Source organism: Vigna radiata, chromosome 11, assembly GCF_000741045.1.
Source record: "Vigna radiata var. radiata cultivar VC1973A chromosome 11, Vradiata_ver6, whole genome shotgun sequence".
Lineage (NCBI taxonomy): Eukaryota > Viridiplantae > Streptophyta > Magnoliopsida > Fabales > Fabaceae > Vigna > Vigna radiata.
Genome location: NC_028361.1, coordinates 7,554,205 through 7,571,130, shown reverse-complemented (window position 1 = coordinate 7,571,130; position 16,926 = coordinate 7,554,205). Strand labels below are relative to the sequence as shown.

The 16,926-nt window shown below is 31.0% G+C and overlaps 1 protein-coding gene across 1 annotated transcript; it reads left to right on the top strand.

Annotated features, from left to right (window-relative positions):
* The first annotated feature begins 6,642 nt into the window (after positions 1-6,642).
* LOC106777916 (thioredoxin reductase 2) lies at positions 6,643-11,309 on the top strand. The gene is made up of 2 exons (XM_014665737.2): positions 6,643-7,702; positions 10,986-11,309. The coding sequence occupies exons 1-2, from the start codon at positions 6,676-6,678 to the stop codon at positions 11,054-11,056; spliced, it is 1,098 nt and encodes a 365-aa protein (XP_014521223.1). The 5' UTR covers positions 6,643-6,675; the 3' UTR covers positions 11,057-11,309.
* The last annotated feature ends 5,617 nt before the right edge of the window (positions 11,310-16,926 follow it).

Genomic DNA, 16,926 nt, shown 5'->3' with positions numbered 1-16,926 from the left:
TTATAAATACAAGTTTGTAACATTGTGATAAGTTGGTTATATTTATTATATATTTATTATTAATATGTCAAATCCTAATTGACTTTAGTATTTGAGTGATTTTTTGTACATGACTCCTAGTTAGATCTAACGGTAAAAAACATAAAATGAAAGAAAAATTATAACCAATTCTTGAAGTTGAAAGACTTTATCAAAGAAAAAATTTGAGTTCAACCCTATAAACCGAAACAAGTAATTTAATTTATCAAATTGGTTTATAAGATAGGTTTTTCCTTTGTCTTATATTTAGTTGATATAAAACTTCTTATTAACTTCTACGGGTGATTTATATACATATCATACGTAAACATTTATGGATGTTCCGATCAAATATACTAATATTAATAGTTTAGGAGTTTGTTGATAAAGATAACATAAATTTTCAACGAAAACTGTGGATTAGCTACTCTTTTGGAAGATTAGTGGATGTTTTGACAAAGTTTTCTGTAGAGATTAAAGGCAGCACAAATCTGCATAATAGGTCTCAAAGTTGGTTATTATGATTAAAGGTAAAAACAAGAAGGAAACAATATTTTAACGAAAGAGAGAGAGAGAGAGGAGGGAATTGAAGACAGAATGAGAAAAGGAAGGCACTACTGAATAGGTAGCATAAAAGCCAATTATTCAAAAGTCAAACGTTGTTAGACTAACAAACAAAGCTTGAATAGGCATATTATAATGCATGCTACGCAACTCATCTGCGGAATCTCACCAATTTGTTACTCATATCATATTCTTGTGGCGCTTTTAGTCACCTACTTTGAAAAAGAATACATGACATTTTTCTCTTTTGCTTATTAATTTCCCCTTACCCTACCACACCAATCAATCATTCAACACCCTTCTTCTTTTTTTCTTTATGCCTCCTTCCAATATTTAAACATCACACCCTACGCCTCAAACTCCTTTGTCTTTGCAGCATCACACCAAAACACTACACATTTCCAACCTTCTTCCTTCATTCTCCTTCACACCACCACACCATCATCCAACCTTATATATTTCTACGCCAAACCCTACAACATGGGTCATATGAGTTACAATAGGGTTAGCAGTGGGAGAGGATCATCATCTTATTGCCATGGAAAATGTAGAGGGTTTAGGTTAAACCTCAGAAGGCTTTACTTCCTGCGTCTCAGGAAAAGATTCACCTTCTTGCTCAGGCTCTTTAATAGGTGGAAACTCTCCTATTCTCAGGCTCTTCAGCTTCTGAAGAAGGTTTTCCGCAGAAAAAGTGGCTTCAAAAGAAACTACAGCAACAGCAGCAGAAGTGGTTTGGTGAGAGATGAAAGAATCAAAGGCCAATCTGCTTCTGGGCTATCATCTTATGGAAGGAATAATTCTTTCTATGCAGAAGCCATTGCTGATTGCTTGGAGTTCATCAAACGAACGTCTATTTCTTCCATGGACCAAATCCAAGACCCAGTTGGTCATATTCAAGATAGAAACTCTTGACTTCTTTTTTTCTTCTTTTTGGTAGAGAAAATCATACAAAGTATTAGCCTTTTTTTGTTTTTACTTTCTGGGTCTCCTCTTGATTGTTATGAATTTATCTTTTTTTTTTCCTTTTTTTAGGAAGAAGCATTGATAAGATAAGATATAATTGTGTATATATTGATTTCCTCTGAAGTTTTGCATCGGTAATGGGTTATTCTCTCTGTGAACAAGTGTGAAAATTGTCATATAACGTGTAAATATTCTTCTTTCAGATTATAAATCTCATTGAATTACAACATTACAGAAATGCAGCTATTTTTCTTGTTTTATATTCATTATATTGTATTAGCAATGATTCATATGTTTATTAAAAAAACTGACTCAACCTCTTTTTAATTCACAAGATTCAGATACAAATTTTTGCATAAAAAGTTGAAGTCTAATTTCATTCAAATTAGAATAATATTATGATAGATTTTCCCTTCTTGATTGCACGTTGCAACGTCTGAACGAGTCGTTCTTCTTAGTTGGAACGTTTGAAGATTCGGAAGCTGGTATTACCGTATTACCACCTAACACTAAAATCTTGTTTTTGACTAATCTAAACCTAAAGCAAGTCTAAAGAGAAGATTATTGTTGACATTAGAAAGATGGAGACAATCATATCCCAGAATTTTTAAAGTTTTAATCTTTTACGTAATTTAATATATATACACATGAATTCCATTGTTGGGCATATTAAAAAATGAGGAAAATTTGTTTGCATATGGGTGTTGATGGTGATTAGATATCCACTAATGCTTAGCTTTAGAGGTAATAAAGTAGGGTTTTGTTGGTGGGTCAGAGTGTGGCTGCTATGACAAGGCCATGTTGTGTCTAAATTGGCTTACAGGTTGGATCTACTTACCGACCCTGTCCAAAATAATATGGGATTTCAAATTCTAAAACCGACCATTCTTCCACAATATTGTTTGATTTAGATGCTGTGACGACATAGGTTTTTTGTTTTCTTGTTGGTTTAGCAGTATCCTGTATTATTATTATTATTATTATGGTTCTCATAATAATATTTAAAACCCTAACTTCAAGTAACTGTGTATGGTCATTATCAACTTCTTTCAATCATTGATTGAATTAAAAGTTTCATTAAACATTTCTTATCTTCATCATAAGTTTTCCATGGTAATTGGATCTTATCATGTCTATCCATGTAAGGAATGTGGTTTTTTTCTAAAAGAAAATAGATAATCCATGTTGATTTTAAAATAAAACTTGTTTCTTGCAGTACTTGTAAAAGTTATTTTATGATCACCTTTTGTTGTAATAATGCTTACGAGTAATTTTTCGCATTTAAATACGTTTATGAAATGTTGACTTTTGATTTACATATCATTGATGTTTTTCTTTTTACAATTAATGAACCCGTTCTTTTAGCTGAAATCTTAAATTATTATGAAGATTGATTTAGTGAATTTGAAATTGATAATATAAATCCATATCATTTAGGGATTCATCTATTTGTTATGCATATTTCTTTTTTTAATTTTACCCATTTTAATATATAAGTAATCATTTTTTTCAAAAGTACTTTAGAAATTTTATTCAGTGACATTTTTTTTAAATGTAACTATTATTTATTTATTTTTTTAAAAATAATTATTTTTAAAACTAAAATAAGTGTCTATAATAAAATAGTTACCTAAAAATAAATAAAAACTATCTACCATAAAATTACAAAAAATATTTATATTTATTTTTATAATTATAATTTTATTACTTTTTATTATCATGAAAAAATAACACATATGTTTAACGCTAATGCTTTTATTAGTTATAATAAAGATAAAAGTGATATTTGATCTGTAATTAATGAGGTGACAAAACTGTTATCACCTTTATGAGTAAACTTTTTTTTAAAAAAAAAAAAAACCTTTGGTTTTTGGTTATTTCCTTGAAGGCGTGTAGTTTTTCAGGGTTTTTCATGTATAATGTGATATGATTATAATTGTTAGACTAAGTTTATTTGTTTGTTGAAAGTATTACTGTTTTTTTACGTGCAAAAACAATTTTCCAATAAATTGTATATATGCTTTGAATGGATTGTTCATATTCATAAACTACAATAAGAAATGAATTATGTTTAAAAATTGTCTACTTTTTTGTACCTATTTAAGTCCACAATTAAAATTATTACTCTTTACCATGATACAATGTGTACAAAGATAGAAATATAATTTTTTTTATTCTAATATCCCTATTTAAATAAGCGTTTTTATATATTATAACAAAATTTGTCAAACACAATTCATTTATTTATTTTTTTAACTAGTTAACATTATTTGATTTATTAATTTAAATATAAATAATTGACACAAAAAATAACAATATTTTGACTCACTAATATTATTAGTTAATTTTCAATTTTTAATTTCACTAGTTAAACAAGTTTTGCAATATAATTAAATGAGTCTACAAATATATTTATTGGACGACTATATTCATACACTAATTAAATGATTATAACAACAAATACTAGACGAGTATATTTATACATTGATTAGACAAAACTAACAATATACATTGGATAAGTTTGATTATACAAAAATTAGACTAGTTTTTCTACCAACTAATTAAACAATACACAGTACACAAGTCTAAATACACAATTATTAGACGACTTTAACAATATACGAGTGTGTTCGTATATTGATTAAACAAGTCTAGCAATACATATTAGGTGAGTTTATCCATATATTAATTAGATAAGTCTAACAATATATGTCACACGAGTCTTTTCATACACTAATAAGAAGAAGGTAACAAAAAATTACACGAAATTGTTAGATATGAGTATAACTAAAAATATTAGATAAATCATTTACATGTTGCTTAAATGAGTATAACAAAAATTATTAAACAAGTTTGAGAATACATTAATTAGATGAAAAAAGAAAACAATATTAAACAAGATTATCAATGTATTGATTAAACAAGCCTAACAATAAACATTAAACAAGTTATTCATACATTTATTAGACGAATATAGAAATACACACTAGACAGATATTTCCACACTCAAATTAGACAAATCTATTAATAGAATTTAGACAAGTCTATTCATTTATTATTTAGATGAATCTTACAATACACATTATAAGAGTTTGTTTGTACATTGATTAAATGAATATAGCAAAAACTATTATGCAGATATAATAATATACATCAGACGAGTCTGTCCATATATTGATTAGATGAGTATAGTAAAAAGTATTATATGTCATTTCATACATTGATTAGATGAATATAATAATATACATTAGACGTGTATGTCTATACTTTGATTAAGCGAGTATTGTAATAAACATTAGACGAGTTTATTCATATACTAATTACATTAGTCTAATAACATGTGTTAGATGAATTTGTTTATATATATATATTAGACGAATCTATTAATACATATTTTTATACATTTTATAATTAGGCAAGTCCTGTAGTAAATATTACACAAGTTTATTTATATATTAATTAGACGAGTCTAACAATACACATTATGAATGTGTCCATATATTGATTAGACGATTCTAATAATCATATTGAACAAGTTTGTTAATTAATTGATTAGATATGCATAATAATTCACATTACATAATTCTATTCATTAATTAATTTATATTTTTAAGGAATCAATTCTATATATTTTTTCATATTCTTTATACTTTTAAAAGTGTACTCTTTCTTTATATATATTTTATTTTTTATATTTTTATAAGTATATTAAATTCTAAACCTATAAATTATTTTAAGATTGATTCTATATATTCAAAATTTAATCATAAATTTAAAAATATTTATTTTTCTTTTCTTTTAACAAATACACAAACTAACATCCCATGCGTAATCATACTTTTAAAACTAGTTCAACAACAATAATTAAAACTAGTTCAACAACAATAATTAACCGGACTTGATCTTGTAACCAATTTGGTGTATGCTTACATACTAACCTAATCTATATTTTTCCTCAATAAGATTTATCTATCACTAATTTTTTATTTTATTATGTAACTATGTTTTACCAGTTTTAAATTTTATTACAAATTATTTTCTTATAAAAATGATCTCAAAACCCTTCATCACATGCCAAATAAATACACTAGTCACTTTGCTGGTCAAATTTTGACTGGGCAGAGGAGAAAAAGAGAATGCTTAATTATGTAAAGAAAGACCGAGTTGTTTTTTAAAAAGTAAAACGAAGAATGAGCTTTGCTAATATTTTTATTAATTATTAATAATATAAACAGAACATGTACCAAAAAGAATAATATTATAATAAGAGGACAAATTTAACTAATTCATCATTATTTTTCATTCCCTTATTGTTTCGTTTCACACGCAAGTCTTGCAGATAAATTAATTAATACTCTCCCAAAATTATAATGTATAAACAATTATTTCTATGGCAAAATGTGACATGCATTTGATAGTGACTTTCACATTGGAAAATGTGATCGCCCTATAGATTTCCTCTATAACTCTCTCATTCATCCCACTAAATATATAATTTGGTAAAATAAGTGAGGAAATATTACATTGATTATAAAATAATTTTTTATTAGATTTATAAAAGATATAGTTTCAAACTCTAAAAGTAGAATAATTAATAAAATAGTTTATATTAATAAAGACAAAACGAATAGTAAAACATGTACAGAAGTTACATACTAGTCATTGAAACAATCAATCCTCTTTATTATTAATAGTTATAGATTAAAGATTTGAAATATTTTATATAAAACAAACCCATCGATATTTCCACGATGAAATAAAAAATAAAGAGAATAAAATATTACATTCGATCCACGAGTTTTAATTGTTTATTTGATTAAAGGTTGTATGATGATTGTATTGCACGAATTAGGATTCGAAACTCCCAAAGTCAATGCAGTAGTAGCATTCTGACTTGAATGAATTCACCACACAAGAAAAAGAGATTAAATAAATGTAAAAGACAAATCAAATGTGTTAAAAATTTATTGTGATATTTGTAGTTAAAAGATTAACTTTAGTTAAGGAATAATCCATTTGATAATTAACAAGTTTGATAGCAGCGATTTGTGGATGTGGGCGTAAATTTCACACGCCGCGTAACAATAAAAGAGTTTGGAAATAATAAAAGAATGAAGGGAAAGGAGGGAAATGAAATTTAGAATTTGCCCTAATAATCATAGCTGGAAGAAACTGCTAACGAAGGCGCGAAACTTGATCCGTGTTGGGTACGCTTCTGCCGCCATGGGTGACATTCAGATCCATAAGACCAAACTCTGCATCATCGGAAGCGGTCCCGCCGCCCATACTGCCGCCGTGTACGCCGCTCGCGCTGAGCTTAAGCCGGTCCTCTTTGAAGGATGGATGGCGAACGACATCGCCCCCGGCGGCCAGCTCACCACCACAACTGACGTTGAGAACTTCCCCGGCTTCCCCGACGGCATACTCGGCGGAGAGCTCATGGAGCGCTGCCGGAAGCAGTCGCTGCGCTTCGGTACCGAAATCCACACCGAGACCGTCTCCAAGGTCGATTTCTCGAACCGTCCTTTTAGGGTTTTTACCGATTCCCGCACTGTCGAGGCCGACTCCGTCATCGTCGCCACCGGCGCCGTCGCCAAGCGCCTTCCGTTCCCCGGCTCTGGCGACGGCCCTGACGGCTACTGGAATCGCGGGATCTCCGCGTGTGCCGTCTGCGACGGCGCCGCCCCAATTTTCCGGAACAAGCCCCTAGCGGTGATTGGTGGCGGGGACTCGGCCATGGAGGAGGCGACGTTCCTTACTAAGTACGGTTCCGAGGTGTACATAATTCATCGGAGGGACACGTTCAGGGCCTCGAAGATTATGCAGAGCAAGGTGATGAATAATAGCAAGATCAAGGTGATCTGGAACTCGGTGGTGGTTGAAGCCTATGGGGGCGGAGATAACAAGAGGGTGCTTGGGGGACTGAAGGTGAAAAATGTGGTTACTGAGGAGGTGTCTGACTTGAAGGTATCTGGTTTGTTTTTCGCAATAGGTCACGAGCCTGCGACCAAGTTCTTGGACGGTCAGCTTGAACTGGATTCTGATGGCTACGTCGTTACCAAGCCTGGGACTACGAAGACCAGTGTTGAGGGAGTGTTTGCTGCTGGTGATGTTCAGGACAAGAAGTATAGGCAAGCTATTACCGCTGCTGGCTCTGGTATGTTATAGTTTTATTTAAGTTGGATATGGATGTTTGTTAGACTGACATTGATATATGCGTGTGTTAATGATCCTGGATTTGAAACACATTCTTATGTTGCCAATCTTGTTATTTTAAGGTTGTGGATTTGGCTTTTATTTGGTATGCTCCCTATCAAGGATTTTCATTTAACTAAGATTTGCTTGTTTAAAAGATGAATGTAATTAATTTCGAGTCATTCAAGAATTTGATTTAAAATGGAATATGTGCCTAAATTAAACTCGGTCATAGATTTTATAATGGAGTACATGTCACAATGAAAGGAATTGATTTTAGTAGTTTGCCAAACAAGTAGTAAGTTCTTGAGTGCCCGTTATTTGACTGACTAGTAAGCCAAGTTAGCAGAGTTTTTTCTCAAATGAGGCAGGGTCGGTTCAAGAGATTATTGGTGTACAGCGGTGGAGTGAGCCATCCTAGTCTGTAGGGTATATTATATATGATTACAAGTATTATATAGCATATGTGTGATGCTAGTTATTGAAATGTATTGATTGATTTCGATGCCCCATTTTCTTCATCTTCGTGTTCCACTTCTATCTGGCGATGCTTTGATTTAAGGATATTTAATTTTAACTAAGTTTTTGTCTTAGCCTTTTCCTGTGCCGGATATGAGATTATTGTATATGAGTAGATTAGTGTAACACATATTGAGAAGACAATAAATCAATTATGGTGGTTTGACAACATAATATAAAGAATGCCATTGTGGAGATTGATGAGGACTACATCACATGGATTTTATCCTTGAGGAGAGAGGGGTAGAGGGACAGCAATAACGATATTTTGAAGAAATTGTTACAATGAATCTTGTGGTGTTAGATATCCCTAAGAATTTGGATTTTTGACAATCCTAATAGCGATAGGTGATCCGTGTAGCTGGGCTAACCTAGTGGGATATGATTTATCATTAACAAACTATCTAAGGAAATAAAGAACTATTTATTGTAACCACAATACCTTTGTCAAGTTATCTTTGATAAAATGCCCATCAAGTTTAACATATTTGGTCCGATCATGTTGTATTAGATTATGGACTAGATTATGGACACGTCAGTTATGAACACTGAACAAGGCCTTCACACATACCTTGAACAAGAGCTCAAAATTAACTGGAACGAGATATTCTGTCATTTACTTCTTCAATTTACCAAACTTTCTCCATGACAGATACACTTCCTAGAGTTGATTTTTTTTTTTTTTCAATAACAAAACCTAGAATTAGTATATATCTTAAGGGTCAAATTGTCTTCTTTCTTGAATAGTAGACCCCCCTTTCTTGGTCTTGACTTGAAATACTGAAGAAAACTGTTTGCATGTTTCTTGGGTCATGTATGAATTGGCTTACCACCCTAACTATATAATCAATGTTTTCAATTTGTGGAGATTGCCCAAGCACTTGGTATATCTTCTTCCACCTAATTAAGTATTGGTACAATACATCTTTCCATTCAGCCATCCAAATGACTTCTTTGCAAGGCCTTTATGAACGACCACCATTTGAAATGTGTTTTCCTTTGTGGCCCAAATGGTCCAGAGTCATCAACGGACATCCACCACTGCCACAACTCTCTTGCAAAATCTAAAGAAGAATCTCCTGAATTGGCAATGGCTCATTGCCGTGCTCACATATTAATTCATCATTATTTCGGACCCTGTTAGATAGTATGCGTATGAGCTCAACCATCTGACTTGTGCTTGTATCTACCCTGCCATTCACGTGTCTTTACTTCGATCCTTCCATGACCAACCATCATTAATTCTTTATCCCCACTCTCTGGTAGTGGAAACTCCAAAAATTGAATTAAACTATAATGACAACCCTGTAAATACCTCACCCATCCAAACTCGCAAGTACCCCAAACTTTCGTCCTAACAACACACTTTTAGAGTCTGCTACCCCAATAAGATCACATCCCTCCACATAACACTTCCCAATCTTTTTCTCTACCATGGGGTTGTGACCCCAGAAACCTGGCTTACCAGGCGACTTGGCCTGTTGATTTGGACTGGTTTTCAGCCGATTCAGACTGACCTGTTGTGCAGCCAAAATACAAGCTGACAATTTGCATGCCCAAGCCCATTTTTTCTTTGTTATTTAATAAATTTTCTTCACAATCACACATAAGATAATAATTAACATGTATTTACAACGTCTATATATAAAATTATCACTATTGTCATTTTTTCGCATTATCATACTCTTTCGTTTAAGTAGTATGTATGAATGTTTGATACCACACACATACACTTAAGTATTTTAACCTCTTGTATTTTTATTTATTCTATTTTTATTTGTGAGATCTTACTCAATCTACATTTTTTGACTAAATAAATAAGAGTGCAAAAGAAATTAGTATGTAGAAAGGTTTGGGATGGCCGATTTTTCATTTTGGTGAATTAAGTCGTTATGTTTTAAATTCTACTTGCCGCATATATTATTATTTGTAGAGTTTAATCCATTTTGATCCAGATGGGTCCTGCATAATCAACATGTCTAAAAATATAAGATCAGCTTGTATTTTCATAATAGTTACCAATTAGCTATAATCTAATGCCTTATGAACTCATGGTTTTAGCTTATTATTTAATTTATGATGCTGAATCTGGAATTCCTTTTTTCTTGACATAACAGTTATGCTAGAACGTATGCATTAGTTATAATATACTATTTTACAATACGTCCTTCTCATATATGTTCCATTCTACTTTCTCCATGCTTCGTAAGTCCCTGAGATTTGGTTCTCTTGCTTAATGTTTTTCTTCTCGTCTTTGCTGTCATTAGTAGTGTGGTGAACTGTAAAAGGATTCTAAGTATGTGACTGCCCTTGATTTTCCAGCGACCTTTGGTTACTCATGACGTAACTTCTTCCTTCAGAAATATTGATATGATGACCATACGTGTTTCGAAGCTTTTAATCCTTGTTTAACTATGTATGTAGATATTTTCAAACTTTATTTGTTACTGAAGTTATATCAATGAGAATATTTGTTTATTCATTGGAAGAGGATAAATTGGAAATTGTTAAATTGTTGTCATACGTATTTTGAATTGCATTTGAATTGAAAGTAATATATACCAATGTAAAAAAGTATGCAGTTTGCTGTCTTTGGCTTCGATAGTCATTATTGCCATTGCTTTTAAAATTTACACTAGAATTGAATTAGAAATCAGAGTTATTCTATATGCTTCATTAACATTTTTTGTTCAAAGGATAATGCAAGTCGTGTCACACTATTGCAGGATGCATGGCCGCATTGGATGCAGAACACTACCTGCAAGATGTTGGTGTTCAACAAGATAAGAGTGATTGACTAGCTTCGGAGGGTCCGGAGTTCAGAAGAAGCTTAATCAGAAGTAATGTTTAATGAACATAGGAGAATGAAGAAATCTGTCTTCTTCCTGTCGAACCTTCATTTATGGGATGCTATTCATGGTTTCGTTGCATAGAAGCACTTGCAATATTTTTTTAGCAGCTATGCTCACGAACATGTATAATGATTATTGGGTTTATGTTGCTTGCATTATTCTGAACTATGAAGAAAAATATAATAGGTTGCTGATTTACAGGAGTAACTAACGATAAAAAAGAGAACTCAAGAACATAATAAAAGGAAAATAATAAATGAAATATACATGATTTCTTATTTGTTGTTAATAGAAGAAAAAAAAAGACAGCCAACCGATGACAAAAAGAGCACAAAGTTTTAGAAACAAAGAATAAATAGTTTTAAAGTTAATGCAATGATTATAACATCAAGATTCTAAATGATTAACATATAATTCAAATCCATGCTTTTAATAAATCCTATTCTAAATGCAATCAAACTTACTCTGAAATTGCACATCTAAATTTATAATGAAAACCAAAATAGCAGAAGCAAATATTAACAAACAGCAACCTAAATTTATATACAAAAATTAGAAGGAATGTATATACAAAAATTAGAATTAACAACAAAAATCTAAATGCAGAATCAATTGAATAATAAATTTCAAGCTATAAAATGCATAGAACAACTTGCCAACTTTTAAAAAATATGGAGTACAACTAATTCTCACTTTATTTAGTTTGTCAAGGCGTTTGTTTCAAGAACGAATAGAAGATTTTAAAAATCTAAATCAAATTCAACAATACAATTTTGTATTTATTAATAAAACAATTTATGTAAAAATATACCATAATTTTATTTTATTTTTATTTTTTTTAAACATTGAGACATTTTTTTTTCTGTATCAACCTCCACTCAATCGGTAGTCGCGAGATTCAATTGGTTTAGTACAGGTGAAAAATGAGTTCTAACATGCTGTTTTAGAGAGGAATTGAAGAGTAAAGTGATGTTTTCCTCTCTAGATATAACTTCTGTGGTATTTTCTGTGTGCAGGTTGAAGAGTTGAACATCTTATGCACCAAGAAGATGAGTTATGAAGAGTAATAGGGTCGACCAGGGACAGACCAAGCCGAATGCAACAAGAAGAAAAAAACATTCCAAATACTATACTATATGACTAACTGAAATATAAACAGTTTGCGGGATAAAGATTTAGAAAGAAAAACTTACCTGAGTGTTCTTCTTATAACTCTCTTTCTTTGAAAAAATTTCCTGATCTCTTTGTAAACAATGACGGATAGCTGCGGCAATGACAATGGAATAAGATTGATGGTGAAGGTCAAGAAGGGTTGCTTAGACTATCTGGTAATAGGTCCTTAACAAAACATGGGAAGAATTTCCTAACATTGTTCCGCACTACCAAATTCATCCCGCCCTAAAACCAACTCTCTTTGTCACATTTTTTCATATATATTTTTTTTGTCACGTTTTGATAAAAAAAAGCTTAACATATTAAAATACAAAAGTTTTAAAAAATTAATTTAACTTTCCTCTTACAATATACAAGTCGAAGAAGTATTGTTATGTTTGGAATTTTTGTAATATGTTGACAAAAATAACTCATGTTTTTATTGAAATATTAACTAATATTCAAATCTCTCATACATTTTTATATTTTCAATCAAATTTTTATTAAAAATATTTGTATTATTATATATCTAATTTTTTTATTTTATTTTTCAATTGAATATATGGTATTTTATTTTGTTGTTAACTTAATGATCTAGGTAGTAATTTGCATGCCTATGCTTACATGTCCTTATATAAAAAAATAAAAAATAATTTAACTAAATTTTAAATTTATTGTAAATATGAGTATTTTTAATTGAATTTCTATGAAAAAATGTTCTAAAATCTTCATACTTTTATATGAGTTTGCTTATTTATATACAACTAATATATTAAATATGGTTAGACATTTTAACGTATGAAATGAATTCCATTTTATTTATTGATTATAAATTGATTAGATAAAAATATAATACCAAGAAATTTGATTCGAGGTAAGCATGATTTTTAAAAAAAAAAAAAAATCTTTTACGACGTACATATAATGTATGTAATGATATTTTAATTCTGATATTATGATATTTAGTCTTATTTTTTAAAAAAACTAACCAATTTTGTTTCTCTTCAAGTTCAAAGAAAATTTTATTTATATATAAATCTTTACAAAGAAATTTGTACAAATTAATTTTTGTATTAGAAAAATAAAAAAAATTACAAACTAACATATGACACATTTTTATTTATATAGTAGTAAAGAAATCATTTAACCTAAATAATAATATGAATGAGTAACCTATAAAAGTTAACCTCTCAATAATAAATGTTTTTGTGAAGGTAATATACACAAGTATAGTCTCAATACTTCCTCAACCATTCATAAAAAGTTTCTAGAGTTAAATATTTCGATTTGAAATACATCATTACTAATAATTTGCTTAACAGAAACAAATTTAAAGACAAAAATTTGGAAAATGTACATACCGTATTTTATTTGGGAAGGAACAAATTTTTTAAATTTTTTAAAAAATTAGGACTAAATTGAGACAAAATAAAAATATAGGGACCAAATTGAAACAAACGCAATGACACGTGGTTTGACAGTGACACGTGGCACTGTCAGTGTCACCTCACACTGTCACTGCTACGTGGCATAATGTCAACTTGACACGTGGCAAATTTTTATTTTTAAAAGAAAAAAAATAAAAAATAAAAATAAAAATAATTAAAAAATATATTTAAAAAATTCAAAAAAATCACGAGCTGACACGTGTCACCCTTTTTAACGGTGTTAGTACGGAACTAACGACAGTGACCTAATTGCTTCAATTTTTCGAAAATAAGAACCCAATTGAGAAAAAGAAAAAAGGAGGGACCTAATTGAAAAAAGTCACCGAAAATAGGGACTATCAGAATGATTAAACCTAAAAAGAATTACTGTCATAATAGGTTGAATATATTATAAGGTACTTATTTGCTACGTCATAAAATGCATATATCTACTCCCAGTTTGTATGATATAATATTTCATCTTTGTACATTATAATATATTATTTTTGTACGTTATAAAATATGACTTTCACTTAATGAACAAAAGAAAGAAAAAAAAAACACACCCAAAAATATCAAAGAAAAAAAGAAGAATTCAACAACATAATAAAAAGAAAATAATAAATCAAGCATACCATGATTTCTTGTTTATTGTTAAGAGCAAAAAAAAAAGACGGCCAACTGATGATAAACTGAAAGTGCACAAAGTTTTAGAAACAAAGAAGTATAAAAAGTTTTAAAGTTAATGCAACTATTATAACATCATGATTAACTACAATACAATTTGAATTCACGCTTTTAATAAATCCTATTCTAAATACAATATAATTTGAACAAGTGAAAATATAAAAGCAATGTACAAAAATTAGAACCAATGTATGTACAAAAATTAGAATTAACAACAAAAATCTAAATGCAGAATCAATTGAATACCAAAGGCTATACAATGCACAGAACAACTTACCAAAACATCATAATCAAAATACTAATGCAATTTGATTTTAAAAAGTATCGGAGTACAATTAGAAATGATGGCGTGCAGTAAGAAAAACTCTTATTAATTATAATTCTCACGTATTACTTTGTCATAGCTTACTTTCTAGTGTTTGTTTCAAAGACTAATAGAAGATTTTAAAAATCTAAATCAAATTTAACAAATACAATTTTGTATTTATTAATAAAACAATTTATGTAAAAACATTGAGACATTTTTTTCTTTATCAACTTCCACCCCCACCCAACCGATAGTCGCGAGCTGCGATCCATGACGTCGCTAGTAACAATGTTCGTTGTCAGAACCATCGTCGATTGAAGCGAAAGCTCTCCTCTTCCACAACTCATCGCGCGAGACTTGGAAGTGCCCTCGTCGTTCGAGACACGTCCTCAATGTCGCCAACGAGGCCCATCGTCGTCGGCGCCTACAACGAAAGGAACCCCTTCACCATGGCTCAACCCTTCTCCCTTGTGAACCACAATGGCTTGACGCCCTAAGCCTCGCTGTCGGAAAACACTGTCGGCGACCCCCAAATACGTGTGACCTTCACTTTTCGTCCTCTTAACTGCGACTTGATGGCCGCCACAACGATGGGCTCTCCTATTACTCCCTTATCTATTTTCCGTTTCGAGTGTCGGGGATGAGTCTGGGTGATGAATGATGCGTGAAGGAGGGAGACAGAGTTCCCTCTGTTAATTGGTTTAGTATGTTTCAAGTGAAAAATGAGTTCTAACATGTTGTGTTAGGGAGGAATTGAAGGGGAAAGTGATGTTCTCCTCTCTAGATATAACTTTTGTGGTATTTTCTATGTGCAGGTTGAAGAGTTGAACATCTTAACAGATGGTGATGGACCAATAAGATGAGTTATGAAGGGTAATAGGGTAGACCACAGACAGGCCCAAGCCGATTGCAACAAGATAAAAAAACATTCCAAATACTATCTCAAATGACTATATGGCTAACTGAAATATGAGCGGAAAAAACAAACGAGACTCAAATGTAAGCAGATGACCATAAGCTACTATTCAGGAATTACATATACTTGTAGGGTTAAAGATTTAGAAAGAAAAATTTACCTTGTTGCCTGAGTGTTCTTCTTGTAACTCTTTTTCTTTGATGATATCAGAATCCTTCAAAAAAATTTCTTGTCTCTCTATAAACAATGACGCCGGCAATGATAGTGGAATAAAGTTGATGGTGGAAGTCAAGAAGGGTTCCTTAGGCTCTCTGGTGCTGAGGTCTCTAGCAAAACGTCCCTATGGCTGAAAGATTTCTCTAACCGTTTTTGTTTGCTCAACACTACCAAATTCATCTGCCCAAAACATACTCCCTTTGTCACGATTTTTCATACATTTCAATTTGTAACGTTTTAAAAGAAAGTTTAAGATATTAAAATACAGAGGTTTTAAAAAATTAATTTAATTTTCCTTTCACAATACGGGAATACTTAGGAGAAGAAAATAATTTCCTTGAATCATAAGAAAGTGGCAAGTCAAAGAAGTATTCTTACTTTTGGAACTTTTGTAATATATTACAAAAATAACTCATTTTTTTATTGAAAGATTAACTAATATTCAAGTTTCTAATACATTTTTTTTTGTTATAACATTGTTTTTTTTTAGTCATAAAATATGATTTTGTATTAGTGTTAGCTGCAAAACCAACGACAAATGCACCGGTCGCAGCGTAGTAAGTGATAAATATCGTTCTCTCCCAAGAGACTTGTGCAACACATGACAATTCTTCCTTTTATAACTCAATTAGACATCAAAGTGCACAAAAACAACACAAGAAACTCTTTTTGGTATTTTATCAAATAGTTGGTGTGCAAGGAATTTAACATAGTGTATTTACAATTTGTCAAGACTAGAATTCATCCATTTCATTCTCATGCATTCACAAACATCTCAATTCCATCCAATAAGTATTCAATTTCAATTCTAGGTTGAATCATATTTCTCAATACTTCAAGAACCAGAATTCATACCATGGGTGATCAAGCCACAACAAGCATTAAGCATAGAAATCAAATACTAACATGAATTGGAAAAACATATATCATTAGCATCACAAAATACATAAGAATTCCATGTTTTACAACTAATCTCAACGAATAGGAAAAACCCTCCATGGAGGAGAACTTAGGGTTCTATAAATTGAAGAGATAGGGAAGAAATTGGAACCAAAGAGAAGATGCAAAGCCTTTCCCAAGGTTCTTGGCAGCTGCTCCATGCTCCATTTG

Excerpts from the sequence above, each read along its gene's own strand:
- LOC106777916 (XM_014665737.2), top strand. The coding sequence starts at position 6,676 with ATGAAATTTAGAATTTGCCCTAATAATCATAGCTGGAAGAAACTGCTA. Across the intron at positions 7,703-10,985 it reads TATTACCGCTGCTGGCTCTG|GATGCATGGCCGCATTGGAT; the intron begins GTATGTTATAGT and ends ACACTATTGCAG.